This window comes from Sprattus sprattus (genome assembly GCF_963457725.1).
Source record: "Sprattus sprattus genome assembly, chromosome: 4".
Taxonomy (NCBI): domain Eukaryota; kingdom Metazoa; phylum Chordata; class Actinopteri; order Clupeiformes; family Clupeidae; genus Sprattus; species Sprattus sprattus.
Window position 1 is genome coordinate 40,193,339 of NC_137923.1, and position 17,559 is coordinate 40,210,897.

The 17,559-nt window shown below is 48.0% G+C and overlaps 1 protein-coding gene across 1 annotated transcript in view; it reads left to right on the forward strand.

Moving 5' to 3' along the window:
* The window catches only part of bop1 (BOP1 ribosomal biogenesis factor), a 53,723-nt gene extending 36,610 nt beyond the window's left edge, over positions 1-17,113 (forward strand). The window contains exons 4-16 of the mRNA XM_080836882.1: positions 941-1,095; positions 1,246-1,363; positions 2,319-2,420; positions 3,095-3,307; positions 3,550-3,711; positions 4,202-4,282; positions 4,831-4,900; positions 10,419-10,551; positions 11,770-11,950; positions 14,059-14,350; positions 14,896-14,980; positions 15,126-15,233; positions 16,107-17,113. Coding sequence (XP_080693008.1) covers positions 941-1,095; positions 1,246-1,363; positions 2,319-2,420; positions 3,095-3,307; positions 3,550-3,711; positions 4,202-4,282; positions 4,831-4,900; positions 10,419-10,551; positions 11,770-11,950; positions 14,059-14,350; positions 14,896-14,980; positions 15,126-15,233; positions 16,107-16,260 — 1,854 coding nt within the window. The 3' untranslated portion in view covers positions 16,261-17,113. The remainder of the gene's footprint in view (positions 1-940; positions 1,096-1,245; positions 1,364-2,318; positions 2,421-3,094; positions 3,308-3,549; positions 3,712-4,201; positions 4,283-4,830; positions 4,901-10,418; positions 10,552-11,769; positions 11,951-14,058; positions 14,351-14,895; positions 14,981-15,125; positions 15,234-16,106) is intronic.
* The last annotated feature ends 446 nt before the right edge of the window (positions 17,114-17,559 follow it).

A 17,559-nucleotide genomic window follows, 5' to 3' on the forward strand; every position in this document is an offset into this window, starting at 1 on the left:
GTCTGTGTGAGTGTGGGTGAGAGAGAGAGAGAGAGAGCGAGAGAGAAGGAGAGAGGGTTTATGTGTGTATGTCTCTGCCTTGTTTCTCAGACAAAGAAATCTCTATTTTCAGACCAAGCGCTGTGTCCGTTTGTTTTAATAGCTGCCGAGGCTGTATAATGGTATCATAGCACAGTGTAGCGACTGACTGAGTGGAATGGCTGCAGGCAGAGGAGTGGGGTTGTTTGCCCGCTTCCCTCCACTTTTCCGCCTTAAGCACCACTGCGGGTTTCTCACCCAGGGTGCACCTGTGTATTTGGGGAGGGCTGTGGGGCTTAATCCATGCAGCGACACGAGCACAGAGAGGAAGGAGCAGAAGTGGAGAATGATGAGTGTGAGAGCACGTTGCGGCTCAGACAAAACGTCTGACGGAAATGAGGACCACCAGCCTGTGCGTGCGTGTGTCTGGTGTGCCGTGTGTGTGTGTGTGTGTGTGTGTGTGTGTGTGTGTGTGTGTGTGTGTGTGTCTGCAATACTGCGTCTGAGAATAAGAGAAAGTGTGTGTGTGTGTGTGTGTGTGTGTGTGTGTGTGTGTGAGTGAGATCAGGGTTTTGGGAAGTGTGTGTGAATGCCATTTTGTATTTAAGTGTGTCTGTGCCTATGAATGACACATCAAAAGAGCCACACGTCATACTACCCGTGCGATTGAGTCCTACAACACCAAGGCCATGGGTTTCATTTGCAAGCAGCACCCTGAAAGATTTAATACATTCTGCTGTTACTTTGTGAATCATTTATAGGTTTCCATTGAGTTTAATTAACACCTTAATATTCTTTGCTGTACACATTGATCCTTGACTGTGAGAAATACTTTCCAAAGCTTAAAGGACACCCTAGTTCTCACAACCTTCCCAAGGCCTGTTAAGTGTTAATGTCTCTCTTCTGTCTTCGTACTCCACAGGATATCCGCAATACTGTTGGTAACATCCCCATGGAGTGGTACAAGGACTACCCGCACATTGGCTATGACCTGGACGGCAAGAAGATCTTCAAACCCATCCGAAACAAGGACGAGCTGGATGAGTTCCTGGACAAGATGGAGAACCCTGATTACTGGTAGGGAGAATGGAACACTGTCACTGCTCTAAGAGTGATGCTAGTCATTAACGATGAGGACTGGACGTGACGGACTTTATTTGCTCACTCCTGAGAATCTGTCGGCTCTTATTTCTTTCGATTAATTCATGTTTTTCTCCATCTCTACAGGCGCACTGTACATGATAAAACAACAGGCTCAGATATTCGTCTCTCGGATGAACAGGTTGACCTTGTGCATCGTCTTCAGAGAGGACAGTTTGGTGACGTCAACTTCAATGAGTATGAGGTGAGAGACTTAATAATACACAAACAAAACAATAACGACAAACCATCACCAATGAGCCAATAGAAACCAACGTTGCCATAAGAATTTAATCCTCACTTTGCGGTCTACCTCTAACTAATGTGTAAAAGACAAAAAAAAAGCAGAAACATATAAATGAGCTCCTAGATAATGGACCTAGCATAGAGCTGAAGAAAACAAACCTCAGTTGGGTCATTATCCTCTCCGCGAGGCACCCACAGAACCCAAACCCAGTCTGCTCCCACCGCTGACAAATGAGCCGAAGGCACCCAGAGTTAACGTCCCTGCAATTAGCCTTGTTACAGGGGGGGGGGGGCTGGGCTATCTGCTAGCCAGATTAGCTTTAGAGGCTTGCGTTAATGGCTGTATACAAAGTGCCACAGCAGGCCTGCTGAGAAAATCTGGTGTTAATTGGTTATTGACATCGTAAACTTAAAGTTTTACCTTTCTGTTGGTAAATAGGGATTGAGGAATAGAGTACATAGTGTGGCAAGCGCCTAGCTGAAGCAATCTGTGCTAATTGATGCAGTATTGTGTCATTGCAGTTAAGTACTGAGTTCTGAGGTACATGAGGTTAGCAACTGATTAGCATTGAAGTTCATAAAGACAGAACAGAACATGAGTCAGTTCACACAGGTCTGTCTCTGATCATTGTGGTCTGGGATGATAAACATAGTGGATGACAGACGATGGACGCGGTACTCAAAGCCACCTGTTTGTAGAGACTTGTGTCCCAAGTGGCGTGTTCTTGAGTTTTATGTTGTGTCTGTAATTTTTGGGATTATTTGCCCAGATGTTCTTATTTGCCATATGGCTTGAGTCTTTCTATAACAATATTAGTAGTGAGTGTGTTTTTTCTATGCTTCCCTAGAAAGTCTCACTGTCTCTCTCTCTTTCTTTCTCTCCCTCCCTCCCACATTCATTTATCCATTGTCAGCCTGCTGTGGACTTCTTCACCTGCGAGACCATGATTCATCCGGTAACCAACAGGCCAATGGACAAGCGCAGTTTCATCCCCTCTCTACTCGACAAAGAAAAAGTGAGTCCCGTTTCCTTTCTTTCTTGCACCCCGGCCAGCTCTCTTGTTCTCTCACCATCTCTCCTTCTCGCACAGACTCTTGTCTTTCACACTCTCTAAGGAGGCTTTGTCACATATTAGGTTTTTACACTGGAAACCTATAGTTTTATTTACTTTAAATCTAGCCAGTGTGAAATAAAAATGTTCATGTTTCAAGCCGTTTGGCCAGTAACTGCTCCCACATGTGCTGCATTAGCCGTAATGATTCCCACATAGTTTTTAAAGTGGAAGTGGTGTTGAAATTCTGTTGTAATGGGGTTCAGAAAATTGGAAGCTTAAAGAAATTAGACCCCCCAAACCTCCTTTCACGCGAATAAAACACGCACAACACCGTGGCTTGGATTCGTCGTGTACAGAATCCGACGCCAAACGCATCCATCGAGGTCTGCTTCGTCTCCATCTGCGCAATGTGCGTGTGTAATTGATCCTTTCTCTGCGGAGCTATGGCATCTTAAAAATTACTCATATGTGCTGGGCGTCTGACTCAAGACACTGCTGCATTCTCGCATGTTCCCCTGAAACACCCTCAGCTTAGCTCACTTCCCCACCCCAACCCCACCTTCCCCACCCCAACCCCACCATCCCAGGTGGTTGATCCCTGCCGTTATTTACGATTACCCCCACCCCCCCTGCAGGTGAGCAAGATGGTCCACGCCATCAAGATGGGCTGGATCAAGCCGCGCAAGCCCAAGGACACCACGCCGCAGTACTACGACCTGTGGGCCAAGGAGGACCCTAACGCCATCCTGGGGCGCCACAAAATGCACGTGCCCGCGCCCAAGACAAGGCTGCCCGGCCACGAGGAGTCCTACAACCCTCCGCCAGAGTACCTGCTCTCAGAGGAGGAGGTACTGATGAGTTTCGTTTCATTACTTTTTGTGTCGTTATAGAAGTGTTTGTATTCCGCAGAGATCCAGTGTGTCAGTTTCCATAAATACCACTGCTCTATGGACCCATACCTCAGTGCCCACAGTCTCTACCATGTCTGTAGTTTTCGTTTGTGCGTGTGTCTGTGTATGTTTTTGACTCTCAATTTATTTGTTTGGTGAGTGATTGTTCAACTGTTGTTAACTGTTATCCTCTTGAACAGAAACTAGCATGGGAGCAGCAGGATCCTGAGGACAGGAAGTTGAATTTCCTGCCGCAGAAGTACCCTTGCCTGCGAGCCGTGCCCTCTTTCTCCCGCTTCATCCATGAGCGCTTCGAGCGCTGCCTCGACCTCTACCTGTGCCCACGCCAACGCAAGATGAGGGTAAGTCCGTGTCCGTTACTACGTAATCAGTTACTCAGTTCCTAGGAAATCTACTATTCTAGCATTCTTCTGCTGTTTCTCTCTCAGTTTCTCCCTTCTGTCTTTCATTATCTCTATGTCTGGATGTCCATGTCTGGCCCTTGCTCCTTGTGTCACTGTATTTCTCACATGTCTTACTCTGTCTGTGTCTTTCTGTTACTCTCAGTCTCTATCACAGACTATGTCTCTTTCTTTCTTTCTCTCTTTCTCTTTTTTCTCTTTCTCTCTTTTTTCCTTTCTCTCTCTGTTCTTTCTCTCTCTCTCTCTCTGTTCTTTCTCTCTTTCTCGATCTCTCTCTTTTTTCTCTCTCGTTCTCTCTCTTTCTCTCTTTCTCTCTTTCTCTCTTCCTCTTCTCCCTTCTTGCTTTTCCCTACTCCCTCATCCTGCCTTTAAATTCCACCCTCCCTTTGCTTGTTCTTCTCTCATCATGTCTCCCCCTTCCTCTCCCCAGGTGAATGTGAACCCAGAGGACCTCATTCCCAAACTGCCCAAACCCAGAGACCTCCAGCCCTTCCCCACCACACAGTCTCTGGTAAGTGCCAAAGCGCCGCTCATCACAGGGGGCCCCCCCAAAGAAGTCACCCAACTCCACTTAGCAAGGCCCTCACAGTGAGATGAGTCCAGATTAGGGGGGGAGGGGAGACGTAGAGATTGAGGTAGGGGGTTTGGAGGGTGACTGTATGAAGGCTTTACTGCTGTCACAGACCACAGCTCTTCCTGTTAAAGAGGTGGCACGGCGCAGAGGCTGAGCGCATGGCTCAAGACGGCCCCGGCCGCAGCCATCTCACCCAGCTCTCCGGTTTCAGACGGACGTCTCCATAAAAGCTGCGGCGTTAAATCAAACGCCGACCCGTCTGCCTCGTCTCCTCTCCACTGGTCTGGGCAGACGGGGATGCACGGATTGCGACGCATTAATGAGAGAAATAGTAGACGAGCTGCAAGGTCACCCACACCCTCCCCGCCACCCCTCTCTCTTTTGGACCTGGCCTTAGTCTGGATGGTTAGGTGTGTGAATGGGTTTGCCTGCTGCACGGATCCAGTGTATGTTTTAATATGTGTCTGTCTGTGGCCTCTCTTCAGGTGTACCGCGGTCACACCAGCCTCGTGCGCTGTATAAGCGTGTCCCCCACTGGACAGTGGCTTGTGTCAGGTTAGTGTTTAGCCTTTTTATCTCTCTCTCAGTCCTCTATCTTCCTCTCTGCCTCACTCACCTTCTCTCCCTATCTCTCTCACTCTATCCCTGTCCTTCTCTCCCTCTCTCTTTCTCTTTCTATCTCTCTTTGTTTCTCCCTCTCATTCTCTCTGCCTCACTTACTCTCCCTCCCTATCTCTCTCACTGTGCCTCTCCTCTCTCTCTCTCTGCCTTTCTCTCTCTCCATAGCCCCTTTCTTTCCCTCCTCTCTCTTCCTCCCTCCCCCCCCCCCCCCCCCCCCCCCCTCAAGTCTGGCGCTGCTAGGCCCATGTTGTCAGAAGCCCTTTTCTCCTGCGTGGCTCATTTTTAGCGCTGGCCTGTTATTACTCCAGCGGTAGCTAACTGGCTGCTGAAATCAGGCCCTCAAGCACACGCCATGATGTCATGGCCAAAGATCTCCCTCGCCAAGAAAAGAGCTCAGGGGCGAGAGAGACAAGCAGCCCGTTGCGAGATGTAAGAGATTGGACTTGGATTTGATAGTAGGGATGAGGAGTGTGTTTGGGGGGGTTATTGAAGTGTGTGTCTGTGGAGGGGTGTATGGGGATGACTAAGTGAAGATGATGGCAGACTCGGCCAGTGAAGGCTCCCATACACGCTGGCAGCTGGCTAAGGGGATAAATCAATCACAGTGAGCTCGTGATCTGTCTGTCTCTTCTCTTCCCCCCCACCACCCAACCACCACCACCAATCTGCTCTCATCCTAGACAAGAGTTCTCGTTTCTGGGGGGGCTGGTGGGGGAAGGCTTTATGGCTTCTGGCAGCCGGGCTCTCGTTCTGGGAGCCGCTCGAGGGAAATCAGATGGAAAGCCTTCGCTCAGGTTGCTAGGGTCAGGGGAGTTCACATTGTCCGTCTTTTTTCTCTCTCTCTCTCTCTCTCTCCCTCCTTCCCTCTCTCCCTCTCTCTTTCTCTTAATTTCTCTCTCTCGCGCACGCTCTCACACGTACACACACACACACTGGTGAGTTTGGCTCCAGAGATAACAAAAAACAGTCAACAGCCAACATGAAGGGCTTTCTTGGATTTCCTGGCCTATCTGTAAGGATGGAAAGATGGAAGTGAGGTCTGAACATCGTTAAGCAGAAGCCTTGCTTACCCCCCACTCCCGACTCCCAAAGATGGCGGGGCTTCGATTCCACTCCGTATGTGTGTGAATCAACCGACATTGCCATTCCTTAACCCCCACCAAACTCCTCCTGCCATAGGAGGTTAGGGAGCTAGGAGAGAGAGGGAAAAATCTCGTATTGACTGACAAACAGTGTATTATAAAGCATAAAGCACATGCATTATATTTATATATACATTTCTCTTTCTCTCAGGTGCAAGAGCTTTGTGTGGTTTGTTTGCCACAGTGTTGAGCGTTTGTGGTGAATCCCAAATCCACAGAGCGAAATGATCTCTTAATAGTATGAAAATGTGGTTGGATTTGCCTATTCAATTTGAATGCGGTGGTTGAGTGGTGATCAACATTACCTCTGGCCATTGTAAAGAAAGCGCAGGTGGAGGCCAGTGTGTTCTGTCCACACAGCTGCATGGCGGGCAACTCCCTGACAAACAAGTGGAGCTGAGAGAGAGGGAGGAAGGGAAAGAAGAAGAAAGCGGGAAGAGGGAGGGAAGGGGGTGTATTGCTGGGGGCACGAAGGGTGGGGGGGGGGGGGTGGTTGACGGCAATTTGGTGGCAAATATCTGCTAAGCCGTCCATAACAAAGGACTTCATAAAGGCCATATGCAAAACCACTACAGTCAGCGACACTCTTTTGTCTTGCTGTAAAATATATTAAACCAGTAATAAAAGGCTCTTTCCCACAGTAAATGTGCAGTTGACAACCTCCCAGGAATTACAGGCCAGCCCCCTTCAGCCCATACAACCCCCCAACCCCCAGAAACATGCATGCCCCTCCCCAAATTTGTTTTTCTATTGTGAGGTTTTTTTTTAACTCTCAGAAATAATTATTTCCATATCGCTCCTCTTTTGTTTTAATGGGGTGACCGTGGGCCCTCCGTGTCCCAGTCTAGTGTGGCGTGATCACAGGGCCTCTTATTGGGTCTGTCTGGATGTCTCCAGAGCCAAGCACAGTAATCATTAAAGAGCAAGAAAAGCCCAAAGCCAGTTGGAAAATCTTATTTGGAAGATACAAGGCCAATGGCAGTTTTTTAAGTACTTCATTTGAAGCAGTTTGTCATTTGTGTTGTACAACTTTTTCCCTCCTTAATTTTTTCTCTAAGAAAAGACTTCCACACATCAGGCCAGACCCCCCCCCCCCCCCCCCTTTTTTATGATTTTCTTCGTTGTTTGACACATTCCAAGCCGATCACGACACGCTCGAAAGGCGTTAGAAACGCAGAAGCCTGACGCTGTTAAGGAGCTGTGTGTACGTTCACACTCCCCCCCCCCCCCACACACACACACACACTCACACACACACACACACACACACACACACTCACACACACACACACTCACACACACACACACACACACACACACACACACACACACACACAGGCCAGGTCCCTCTGCACAAGCATTCCTCTCTAATGATGTGACCACAGCCGGACCAGTGGTGGCCTTTTTCATCCCAGAGCCCTGGGCTTGGCACAGATGCTAAGGCCTCATTGCCATGTTGGTTAGTTAAGCAACACCCGGGAATTAGGACTAGCTTCTGTGTGTGTGTGTGTGTGTGTGTGTGTGTGTGTGTGTGTAAGCCTGTACGTGTATGTGTAGGCCTGTACGTGTGTAGGCCTGTGCGTGTGTATGTTCTGTAAGAATGTGTGTGTCCGGCCAGGGTGTATGTACTTGTGTAGTTGTGTGTCTGTGTTCATCACAAGGTCATCATGGCAAGCGTTCTTATCAAACACGGATTAAGCCACCGTCGGCTGATTTGCCTGGGGATTTGACTCGTGGACGGAGACACTCTCGCTTGGCTGAACAGGCTTGGCCGCCTGGCTTGCGGCCGGTGGACGGCCTTGAAAGCCAACTCCGTAGAGTCCCGTCCGTGAAGGAGAGAGGGAGCAAGAGATAGTGAGGGCGAGAGAGGAAGGAAGGAAGAGTAAAAAAGAAAGAAGAAATCCCACAGAGTTGCTTAGAGACACAACTACAAATTAGTGGGCCAGTGCGGGGAGAGCGGAAGGGTCAGCAGAGGCAAGGCCTCAGCATTTCAATAAAACACACCAGCGCTCCTCACTCACACACACAAACATGCATTTAAAGAAGTCATCTTGTATATACACACACCCATTTATACACAAATATGCACTGAGGCAAGTAAACTTGTGTGTACACACACACACACACATACACACACAAACTTGAACATGCACTTAGACAGATATGTACAGATATATTCATTTACTCATAACAAAGACATAGACAAAGAGACATGCCTTTTTACAACACGCACTCCTACGCACGCACACACACACACACACACACACACAAGCTCAAACAAACAAACCTACATATACATACACCAACACACAACAGGCATTAACATCACTTACACACTCACACACGTCATACGTGTTCTCCAACACACATGCACCTGTATTCACATAAACTCGCGAACGTGTTGACACACATGTAAACTGACACACACACACACACACACACACACACACACACACACACACACACACACTCACACACACCAATTCTAGGACTGCATCCACACACACACACACACACACACACAGAGAGACACCATTTTTAGCTCAGTCCAGACATTCATTCACCGTGAGCAATCTTGTTATGCTCTCTCATCGTCTTTTAAACGCGTCGCATTGTTGGAGTCATCACTTGGACGAGGAGGTTGACAGCAGTCAGCCTTTCTTACTGTGTGTCATTTGTAGAAGAATGGCGCTAATGATGGGCAGATCACAGAGCCCTCAGACGAGTCACCAGCAGACCCACCGATCCTCTCCTCTGACTCACACTGGACTTGCGCCTATTTAACAGATCATTGGATTTTATTCGTCGCAGCAACGTCCTCCGGAGTTTTAATGTGCCAAATGTCCGTAGACCTCATGTCAGATTTATGTCCGACTTCCATTGCCTCCATGTCGCAAAACAAGAGGACGTCCTCACGGCACGGCCCCACTTTGGCCTACCACAACTATGTGTGCCCATACAGGAGCCACCAGTCCCGCTAACTGGCCCTCCCTCAGTGCGTGTCCCCCCAAACACACACACACACACACACACATAGACACACACACACACACACACACTAGGGGCACAATGACATGGACGCTCAAAAAGCACATAGACACACAAACACAAAAAAGACACACAGACACACAGACACCCACACACACGCACTAGGGGCTGTCCCGGCCCTTCTATATCCGTCGCCGCAGGGCGCTCACTACTTAAAAAGTGATTATGGTTGACGGAGTTATTACACTGTGCCACTCCACCCTCCAGCGTGACCGTGCCCGCTGCCATCGTCGTCTCAGTTTAATTCCCCTTCTTGTCCATGTTGTTTTTACGCGTTTACGAACCGTGCAGGTATAAAAAGTATAAATAAGGCTTTTAACAAGTGGCCTTCCCCATTTTTACACGCAACGTCAATATCTGCGATACAGCAGAAGATTATACTCGTAGACAAAGAAAGAAAGAGAGGGCGAGCACTAGATGGGCTTGGCAGGTTGAACTGCAGCGAGAGGTCAGTCGTTTGCGAATAGCCAGCGCTGGGCCCTGGCTCTAGAGCTGACTACAGATCAGCCAAAGCTGACGGAGGCGAGCCAGAGGCTGATGAGTTATAGGGCCAGAGGGGCCCCTGTCGGTGGAGGCATCTGGAGCCCACAGAATGCTGTTATTGTGCAGAGGGCCCCCTCACTGCATCATCATGTCAGGAGGAGGATGGCGAACGGACGGAGTGCTGCGCTGCGCTGCACGGCACCACGGTCCGCAGTGGACGCTTCCATACGCATGCTGACCTGCCTGCCTGCCAAGATAAATACAGAAGCAGGGGCCTGGCTACTGCGTACATAGAGACACACACACACACACACACACACACACACACACACACACACACACACTAGCTCAGATCCACACAGCCAGATCAAATATGGATTTGGATACGTATGCCCGTCTTTTCGCTACAGAACAGTTTCACAAAGATTTTGTTTCTCCTTTTCTCTGCATGCTTTTAGGTTTTTTTTCTGTATGTTTTTTGCTCTTTGGTTCTGTGTCTCTGTCTCCGTCTGTGTGTCTCTCTCTCTTTCTCTCTTTCTCTCTCTCTCTTTCTCTCTCTATCTCTCTGTATTCCTGCACTGGACTCTTGGGATCCCTGACTCACAGCAGTATTAGTCTTGCATCTACCTAAACTTCCCCCCTACTTTACTGGAACTGGGACAACATCCTAGAACATTCTGTCACCTTGTGTTAAATATAACTGACAAATGATCATCCCACTGGAATCCTCTGCACACAACTGACTGTTCTTACTTCCTGTGTGCGTGCTGACTCTTTAGGTTCTGACGACGGCACCGTGCGTTTCTGGGAGGTCAACACAGCGCGCTGCATGAAGACCATCGAGGCCAGTGGACCCATTAAGAGCGTCGCCTGGAGCCCCAACCCGGCTGTCTGCCTGGTAGCTGTGGCGTTGTAAGGACCCTCCGCCTCCTCTTTTCATCTTTCTCTCTCTCGTCTCTTCTTCCCCTTTTTTTCTTCTCTCTGTGCCTGTCTCCCTTCCCTCTCTCGACACAACTGCGATAACGCTATCTGTAAAAGCAGTCATACACTCGTATTACATTACCGCTGAAGATTTACACCAAAGTCCTCCGTCACCTTTCCCTGTCTCTCACCCCTCCTCTCTCTTTCTTCTGCTATATCTCTCTCGTTTAGTTTTCTTTCCTCTCCTCTTCTCCTGTCCTTCTTTCCTCTTCCCTTGCTTTTTTACCCCATGAAAAATTCTCCTGGTCTCCGATCAGGCAAGCGCTGACAGGCGAATTACTGTATCGTGTCAGAGGTTAACCACAGCCTAAGTGAAGAGGCGGTTCAAGCTGTAACGACTTTGAATTTTGTGTAAATACACTCAGTGTCTGCACTTTTTTTTTTGCGCGTCTTGAAAGAGTAATTACTTTGATTCAACCTGACTGTGAAATGAGGAGAAACATTAAGTGGTAATTTGAAAAAAAAAGAAAAACCTAGGATAAATCAGTATCAGGCTGTCCCAGATATGAAGTGTTGAAACATTGCACAATATGTACTATTCTCCGTCGGAGACTATTGTGAATAGTAGAGCTTAGGTTTGGCATTTTGTCCTGTGATCGACTTTAATGTAAAGGGGCCAATGAGAGGCCATATTGCTATATAATATAATGATGGATTTGGATGTGGATAAATGGACGTAATGAAGCGCTGTGGTTATTTTACACTGCTGTGTTAAGAGAGTGGATATGGTTTCAAGGCTTTTTGGATGTGAATCTTGAGGTCTTCTATTATCTTAAAGCCTTTTGCAATATGTATTCTGTAGTAGACTTATTCAAATAATACATTGCGGTTGATCCTCTCTGCATCAATAATGTTAAGGACCTGAACTCTGAGCTTCAGATATAATAAATGATAGTGATTATTTTACTCTTGTGCCAGGAGGGTGGATTTGGATTCATAGCTGTTTTAAATTGTTTTAAATTGCGTCAGGCCTCAACCTATTGTCACTGCATTTCATTTACATATGACCTAGCTTACAAAATTGCTTTGGATAAAAAGAAACTCCACTGGAGAAGTGCACTATAAAAGGAACTGTTTGAAAAAGCCCTCCATGTGTACGCTCAGGGATAGCAATCTCCTGACCCCAGCTTCTCTCTCCCCCTCGCTCAGTACCGAGACGGTGGTGCTCATGAACCCAGGCCTGGGCGACCGCCTGATCGCCAGCGCCACGGACCAGCTGATCTCTGCCTACGAGGAGCCAGAGGAGGCCCGTGAGCAGCCCGTGCAGTGGGCCACCGCCGAGGGCAAGGAGCACGAGCAGGGCTACCGCCTGGTGCTCACACACCCGAAGGTAACATCGCACACCAGACATTTCATATATCAGAAATTTAAGTTGGAGGTATTTGGCTGACGCTTTTGTCCGAAACGACTTACAACACAGGTGACTCCCGCGAAATACACTAATAACTTATCGAGGTGCAAAGTCATGTTTACGAGAAGGAGGTACTGACACACAGGTATTAAACAGGTTGTTGACGTTGTGGCATGAGTTTTTCTCTTTTCCGTGAGATTGATCATCATACAACACACTCACTAGATTGGCTTTCCTTTAGTGATGCCACCATGACTGGTTTCCATACTATGAGCACTCATCAAGGTGCAAAGTCATGGTAACGTCCGACGCAAAGGAGATACTGACACACTCCAAAGCTCCAAATCGTTGTATTAAACAGGTTGTTGACGTGGTGTGATTTTGATCATCATACAACTCACTCACTAGATGGGCTTTCCTTCAGTGATGCCACCATGACTGGTTTCCATCCTATGAGCATTGTAATTTGCGTGTCATTTCTCGAGTATGAGAAACATAAACATCTTAAAAGAAATGAACCAAACACAATAGAAATTCACAAAAGAACTTCAAGGTCTGACACTGAACCATGGACTTGTCGATGCTGTCTCTTCTTAAAATCTAGTTAGAAGTTTAGACTGCATCAATTATGTTAGTTTCATTTTTAACTGGCATGATGTTTTCAAGTAACTTTAGTGTAGACCACCAAAATGAGAAGAATTTATATGAACCCTCTAAAATTAGCACACGTTATTCACACTCCTCTCGTTATTGACGTTGTTGCACGAGGACGTCAACATACTTTATTTTTTCCTTTGGTCTCCTTAGAAGGCCTTATGTGAGCTGAATCTCACAAGCTCTCAGCCCCAGACTTTGTGGTTTGGTTTTTTCCCCTCTCAAGTGGAAAGAAATCTTAGACACATCTAGTTTCCAATTAAAAGTGCAGAGGGAAGAGAGAAAGCAGGGGCTGTGACAAAATCACACACGCCAGTTGGCAACCTGCAGGAGGCAGCAAGGATAGCATTAATAATAATAATCATAAATTCAGCCACAGCCTTTGAACGTGTGTGTGTGTGTGTCTGTGTGTCTGTGTGTCTGTCGTGTGTGCTTCTGTATGTGTGGTGGGTTTTTTAACGGTCACAATTGGATTATGTTGCCCATGAAATTACCACAGAATTACATTGACCCCCGACCTCCAGCCGTTTTAGGTGACTCACTCCCTCCTTGTTTTTCATTCTGCGGGTATGCCCTCAACCTGCTTTGCTTTCCCTCTCTCTCTCTCTCTCTCTCTCTCTCTCACACACACACTCTTAGTTCCTTTCTGTCCGTCTCTCTTCCTCCCTTTCCCTCATACCTTTCCTCCTACCTTGCTTACTTTCGCTCTTCTCCTTGTCTTCTTCCTCTCCTCTTCATTCTTGACGATGACAATGACATAAATCTGCTGTTGGCATCTCTGCTTTAATTGCTAAACCCTTCTAAACACAAAAGTAAAACACGAAAGATGTTATTTGTTCTACTTGCCACAAAAAAACGAAGGCAGCGAAGAAAATCGAATCTTTGCTTTGTCCCCTTGCAGACAATTTTGATGTGGTCTTTCGAGAATAACAGATGGTCTACCATTACACCCAAGCATTTATATGAACGTACCTGCTTGAGTTAGTTCTGTGTGAATAACACCAGGAACTTTACGAGAGTCAGATGGGGAACCAAATACAATTTCCTGGTTTTTCTGTGTGTTAATCTCAAGAGTATTATTCACTCCGCTCGACCTCTTTGCTCGCACAATGTCGGTGCAGCTCTGGGGTGCCTGTGTTACTCTGACAGAGATATTCAAAGTGTATCATCAGAATGCTTTAGAGTGTGTTGATGTGGTGTACTCTTCAATCCTCTCATCTCTGTTCTGTCTCCCCCATCCACATCTATTTATCCCCCCTCTCTCCCATTCATTCTCTCTTTCTTCTTCCTATATTCCCCCTCTCTCCCCAATTCCCTCCATCCACCCATCTTTCCATCTTTCGCTCTCTCTCTCTCTCTGTCTCTCTCTTCTCACCTCATCTCACCCTTTCTCTCTCTCCCTTCACTCTCTCCTCTCCCTTCCACCGACACAGGCAGTCCGGCAGGTCACATGGCACGGCAAGGGCGACTACCTGGCCAGCGTCATGCCCGACAACACCAACAACATGCAGGTGCTCATCCACCAGGTGAGCAAGCGGCGCACGCAGAACCCCTTCAGCCGCAACAAGGGCCAGGTGCAGTGCGTGGCCTTCCACCCGCTGCGGCCCTTCTTCTTCGTGGCCACGCAGCGCTTCGTGCGCGTCTACAACCTCATCAAGCAGGAGATGGCCAAGAAGCTGGCGGCCAACTGCAAGTGGATCTCCAGCATGGCCATCCACCCAGGAGGTGAGCATCAGCAGCAGGCCAGGAAGATGTTTTTACTCTGTAGGGATCATAGTGTAGGTCTTTCTGGATAAAAACGGTACTAGACTTACACAGGGTTAAATGAAAGAGTGGATAATGGACACTAAGTGGAAGAGTTAAATGTATGCCAAGTGTACAGGGGAAGAACAAGGAGGTATTTCTCACAGTGGGATTACAGGGTTAACGTGGTAACCACACAGAGGGAAACCCCAAATGGCACAAGTTATTGAAGACCTTGTTGGGTTAATTTTAGACGTCAGTATAGGTAGTTGCACCCAGAGGAGGATTTTCTTCTGTTTTTCTGTCTCTTCGTTGCTGTTTCTACGCTTAGGAATGAACCAAGGCTGAGGGACCTTTCGGAGTGGAATGCTGCCTTAGATTCTGAATATTGTGTGGCAGCTGTTTATTAGTTTGCTTGTTTAGTCCATCGAATGGAGGTTGTTTTTCCACAATGATGAATGTTTCTGCAAACAGCTGGCATAATGGTAAAATCCCATAATCCAATCCCCGGCTCTCATTTTCCACAGGCGACAACGTGATCTGCGGCAGCTACGACTCGCGGCTCACTTGGTTTGATTTGGACTTGTCCACCAAGCCTTACAAAGTACTCCGGTGAGTCAGCGAAATCCAATGTGGATTTTCTCCTTCGTCTCTCTCACTCTCTTTTTTTTTCTGTCTTACGTTTTGGTGTAGCGTTAGCCAAGCCCGGAGGGGAAAGTCTTGCTCATGTCTGTCACGTTTGGGTCTCGTTCCGCAGGCACCACAAGAAGGCCCTGAGAGGCGTGGCCTACCACAGGAGCTACCCCCTCTTTGCCTCGGCCTCGGATGACGGGACTGTCATCGTCTGCCATGGCATGGTGTACAAGTGAGTGGTCCTCCCCTTCCCCTCTTCATCATCTGCTGTTGGCATCTCTACTTTACTTGCTAAACCCTTGCTCTGTGTTCATCACCTTTCCCTTCTGTTGCTCTGTCGTTCTCTTTCTCGCTGACGGTCTTTTATTCCCTTGTTCATTTCTGTCATAAATCATTTTGATCACTGATCATCATGTTATTATCACATTTCCTCTACATGCTCTCTCCATTTCTTTCTCCTTTTGTCATAGCCTCTGTTTTTCCTTTCTCTTTTTCACCATCTTTCTTGTTTTGTTATGTTTTCTCTCTCACTCTCTTTGGCCATGGCTCAGTTCTCATTCAGCTGTCTCTCACTCTTTGAAACCTCTCTATCTCTCTTTCTCTCTCCCTCTCGCTCCATTTTTCTTTCTCTCTCGCTCTCTCTCTCTCTCTCTCTCTCTCCAACCCTCCAATTTCAGTGTGTTTTGGGCAGTGGTCCAGTGCATATCCACAGGCCAGACTATCATTCAGCCAGTCTGGTCAGGAATGCTCTTTGAGTATCGGTAATGATCCGTGCTTGGTCAAGAGCAACACAAATCTCGATCAAACCCCCTTCATCAGCTGGCCTTAATAGATCTCTTTATATTCAAACCGAGGATGTAATGTTATTTTTCCACTCCTCCTTTTTTTCCTTGCCCAGCTTTAACTGTTGATACTGCAAACCATATTTCCAACATTCTACGTTTTATTTCAACTATAACCTACGCGAAGCTGCGCTGTAAAAGGGACTAAATAAAGCTGTAACCACATTGTTTTCATGAAGTGAGGATTTTTTTTTTTCGTCCTGTGCTCATGTTTTCTCTCTCTCTGTCCCTCTGTGTGTTGTGTCTGTGCTCTTCTTCTGCAGTGATCTGTTGCAGAACCCGCTCATTGTTCCGGTGAAGGTTCTAAAGGGTCACGCCATCACCCACGACCTCGGAGTCCTGGATGTGGTGTTCCACCCCACCCAACCATGGGTGTTTTCCTCAGGGGCTGATGGCACCGTCCGGCTCTTCACCTAAACATCTTCCTCCGCCTGACCCCACCTGACCCACAGTGACCCTCGGCCCAAAGACCTCCGGCAGCCCATGACCTGATCTCACCCGACGACCAGAAAACCTCCCATCCAATCATGTTTCAGGACCAGCGGCGCAGGAGGCAAATCATCAAGTCCATTGCAGACTCGTTCACAGACCCCACACACACACACACACACACACACACACACACGCACACACTGTTTTCCCAAGTCATGAGAGTGCTCCAGCTCACCCATTCGAACACTCGTGTACATGCTCACTGGTTCCCTCGCTCTCGCTCTCCTTCCACCTCACACTGCAGGCACCCCTCTGCCCAAACTGACACTGTTAAATAAACAGGTTCAATTTCAAACACCACCCCAGATCTGGAACCAACAGGGAGGGGGGGGGGGGGGGGGGGAGAGACAGTCCGCTTCCGCCCTGCGCGGCTCACATTTGCCTCGCAGGCCAATCAGGATGGAGTGCTAATCCTCTGACAGCCAGACAGTTTGTTAAAAAACATCACGCACGCACACACACACTCCGCCGGACCATGCCAAAGGCAACAACATTTGAGAAGAAAGCGATTGTGAGCTTCACCAGACTGCTGTCCAGCAAAGCAAACCAGACATTTATGTTTCGTGTCCTCCCTTGAAGTTGAATGACTGAAAGCCTTGTTTCCCCCCCCCACACACACACACATCCCCCCCGCCACACACACACACACACACACACACACACACACACACTTTTAATTCTTTGGCGCTACTGGTATTCATGACAAATCACACCAGGCTGCGAAGTTATGTTAATGTTTATGTAACCTTGACAGAGTTTAGAACCTTTACCTGCTATCTTTGATGACCATTTTTAATTAAATGTGGTGTTTCTTGAAATGTGTCTGTTTTGCTTTTGTGCGCACCCACCGCCGCTCTACACATATACACACACACACACACCACATTCTCCCTCTCCTTTTGTGTTCTCACTAGGTCACAGAGGGTGATTTCAAAACTCCTGAAATATATGCAGCGGGGGGGGGGGGGGGGGGGGGGGGTGGAGGTTTGGGAATAGGTTTCCCTTTCCTTCACCGCGGTCGGGGCCCAGACGTGAGCGATCAGGAGCCAGTGTGTGTGTGTGTGTGTGTGTGTGTGTGTGTGTGTGTGTGTGTGTGTGTTAGGGATCGGGTTTCACCCAAGGCCGTCCACCTGCGGCTCTATCGGCTTCCCACTCCACTACGGCAGCGCCGGACCGGCGGACGCAAGTAGGATCAGGAGCAGTCACTCTTGAAAGGCTGCAGAG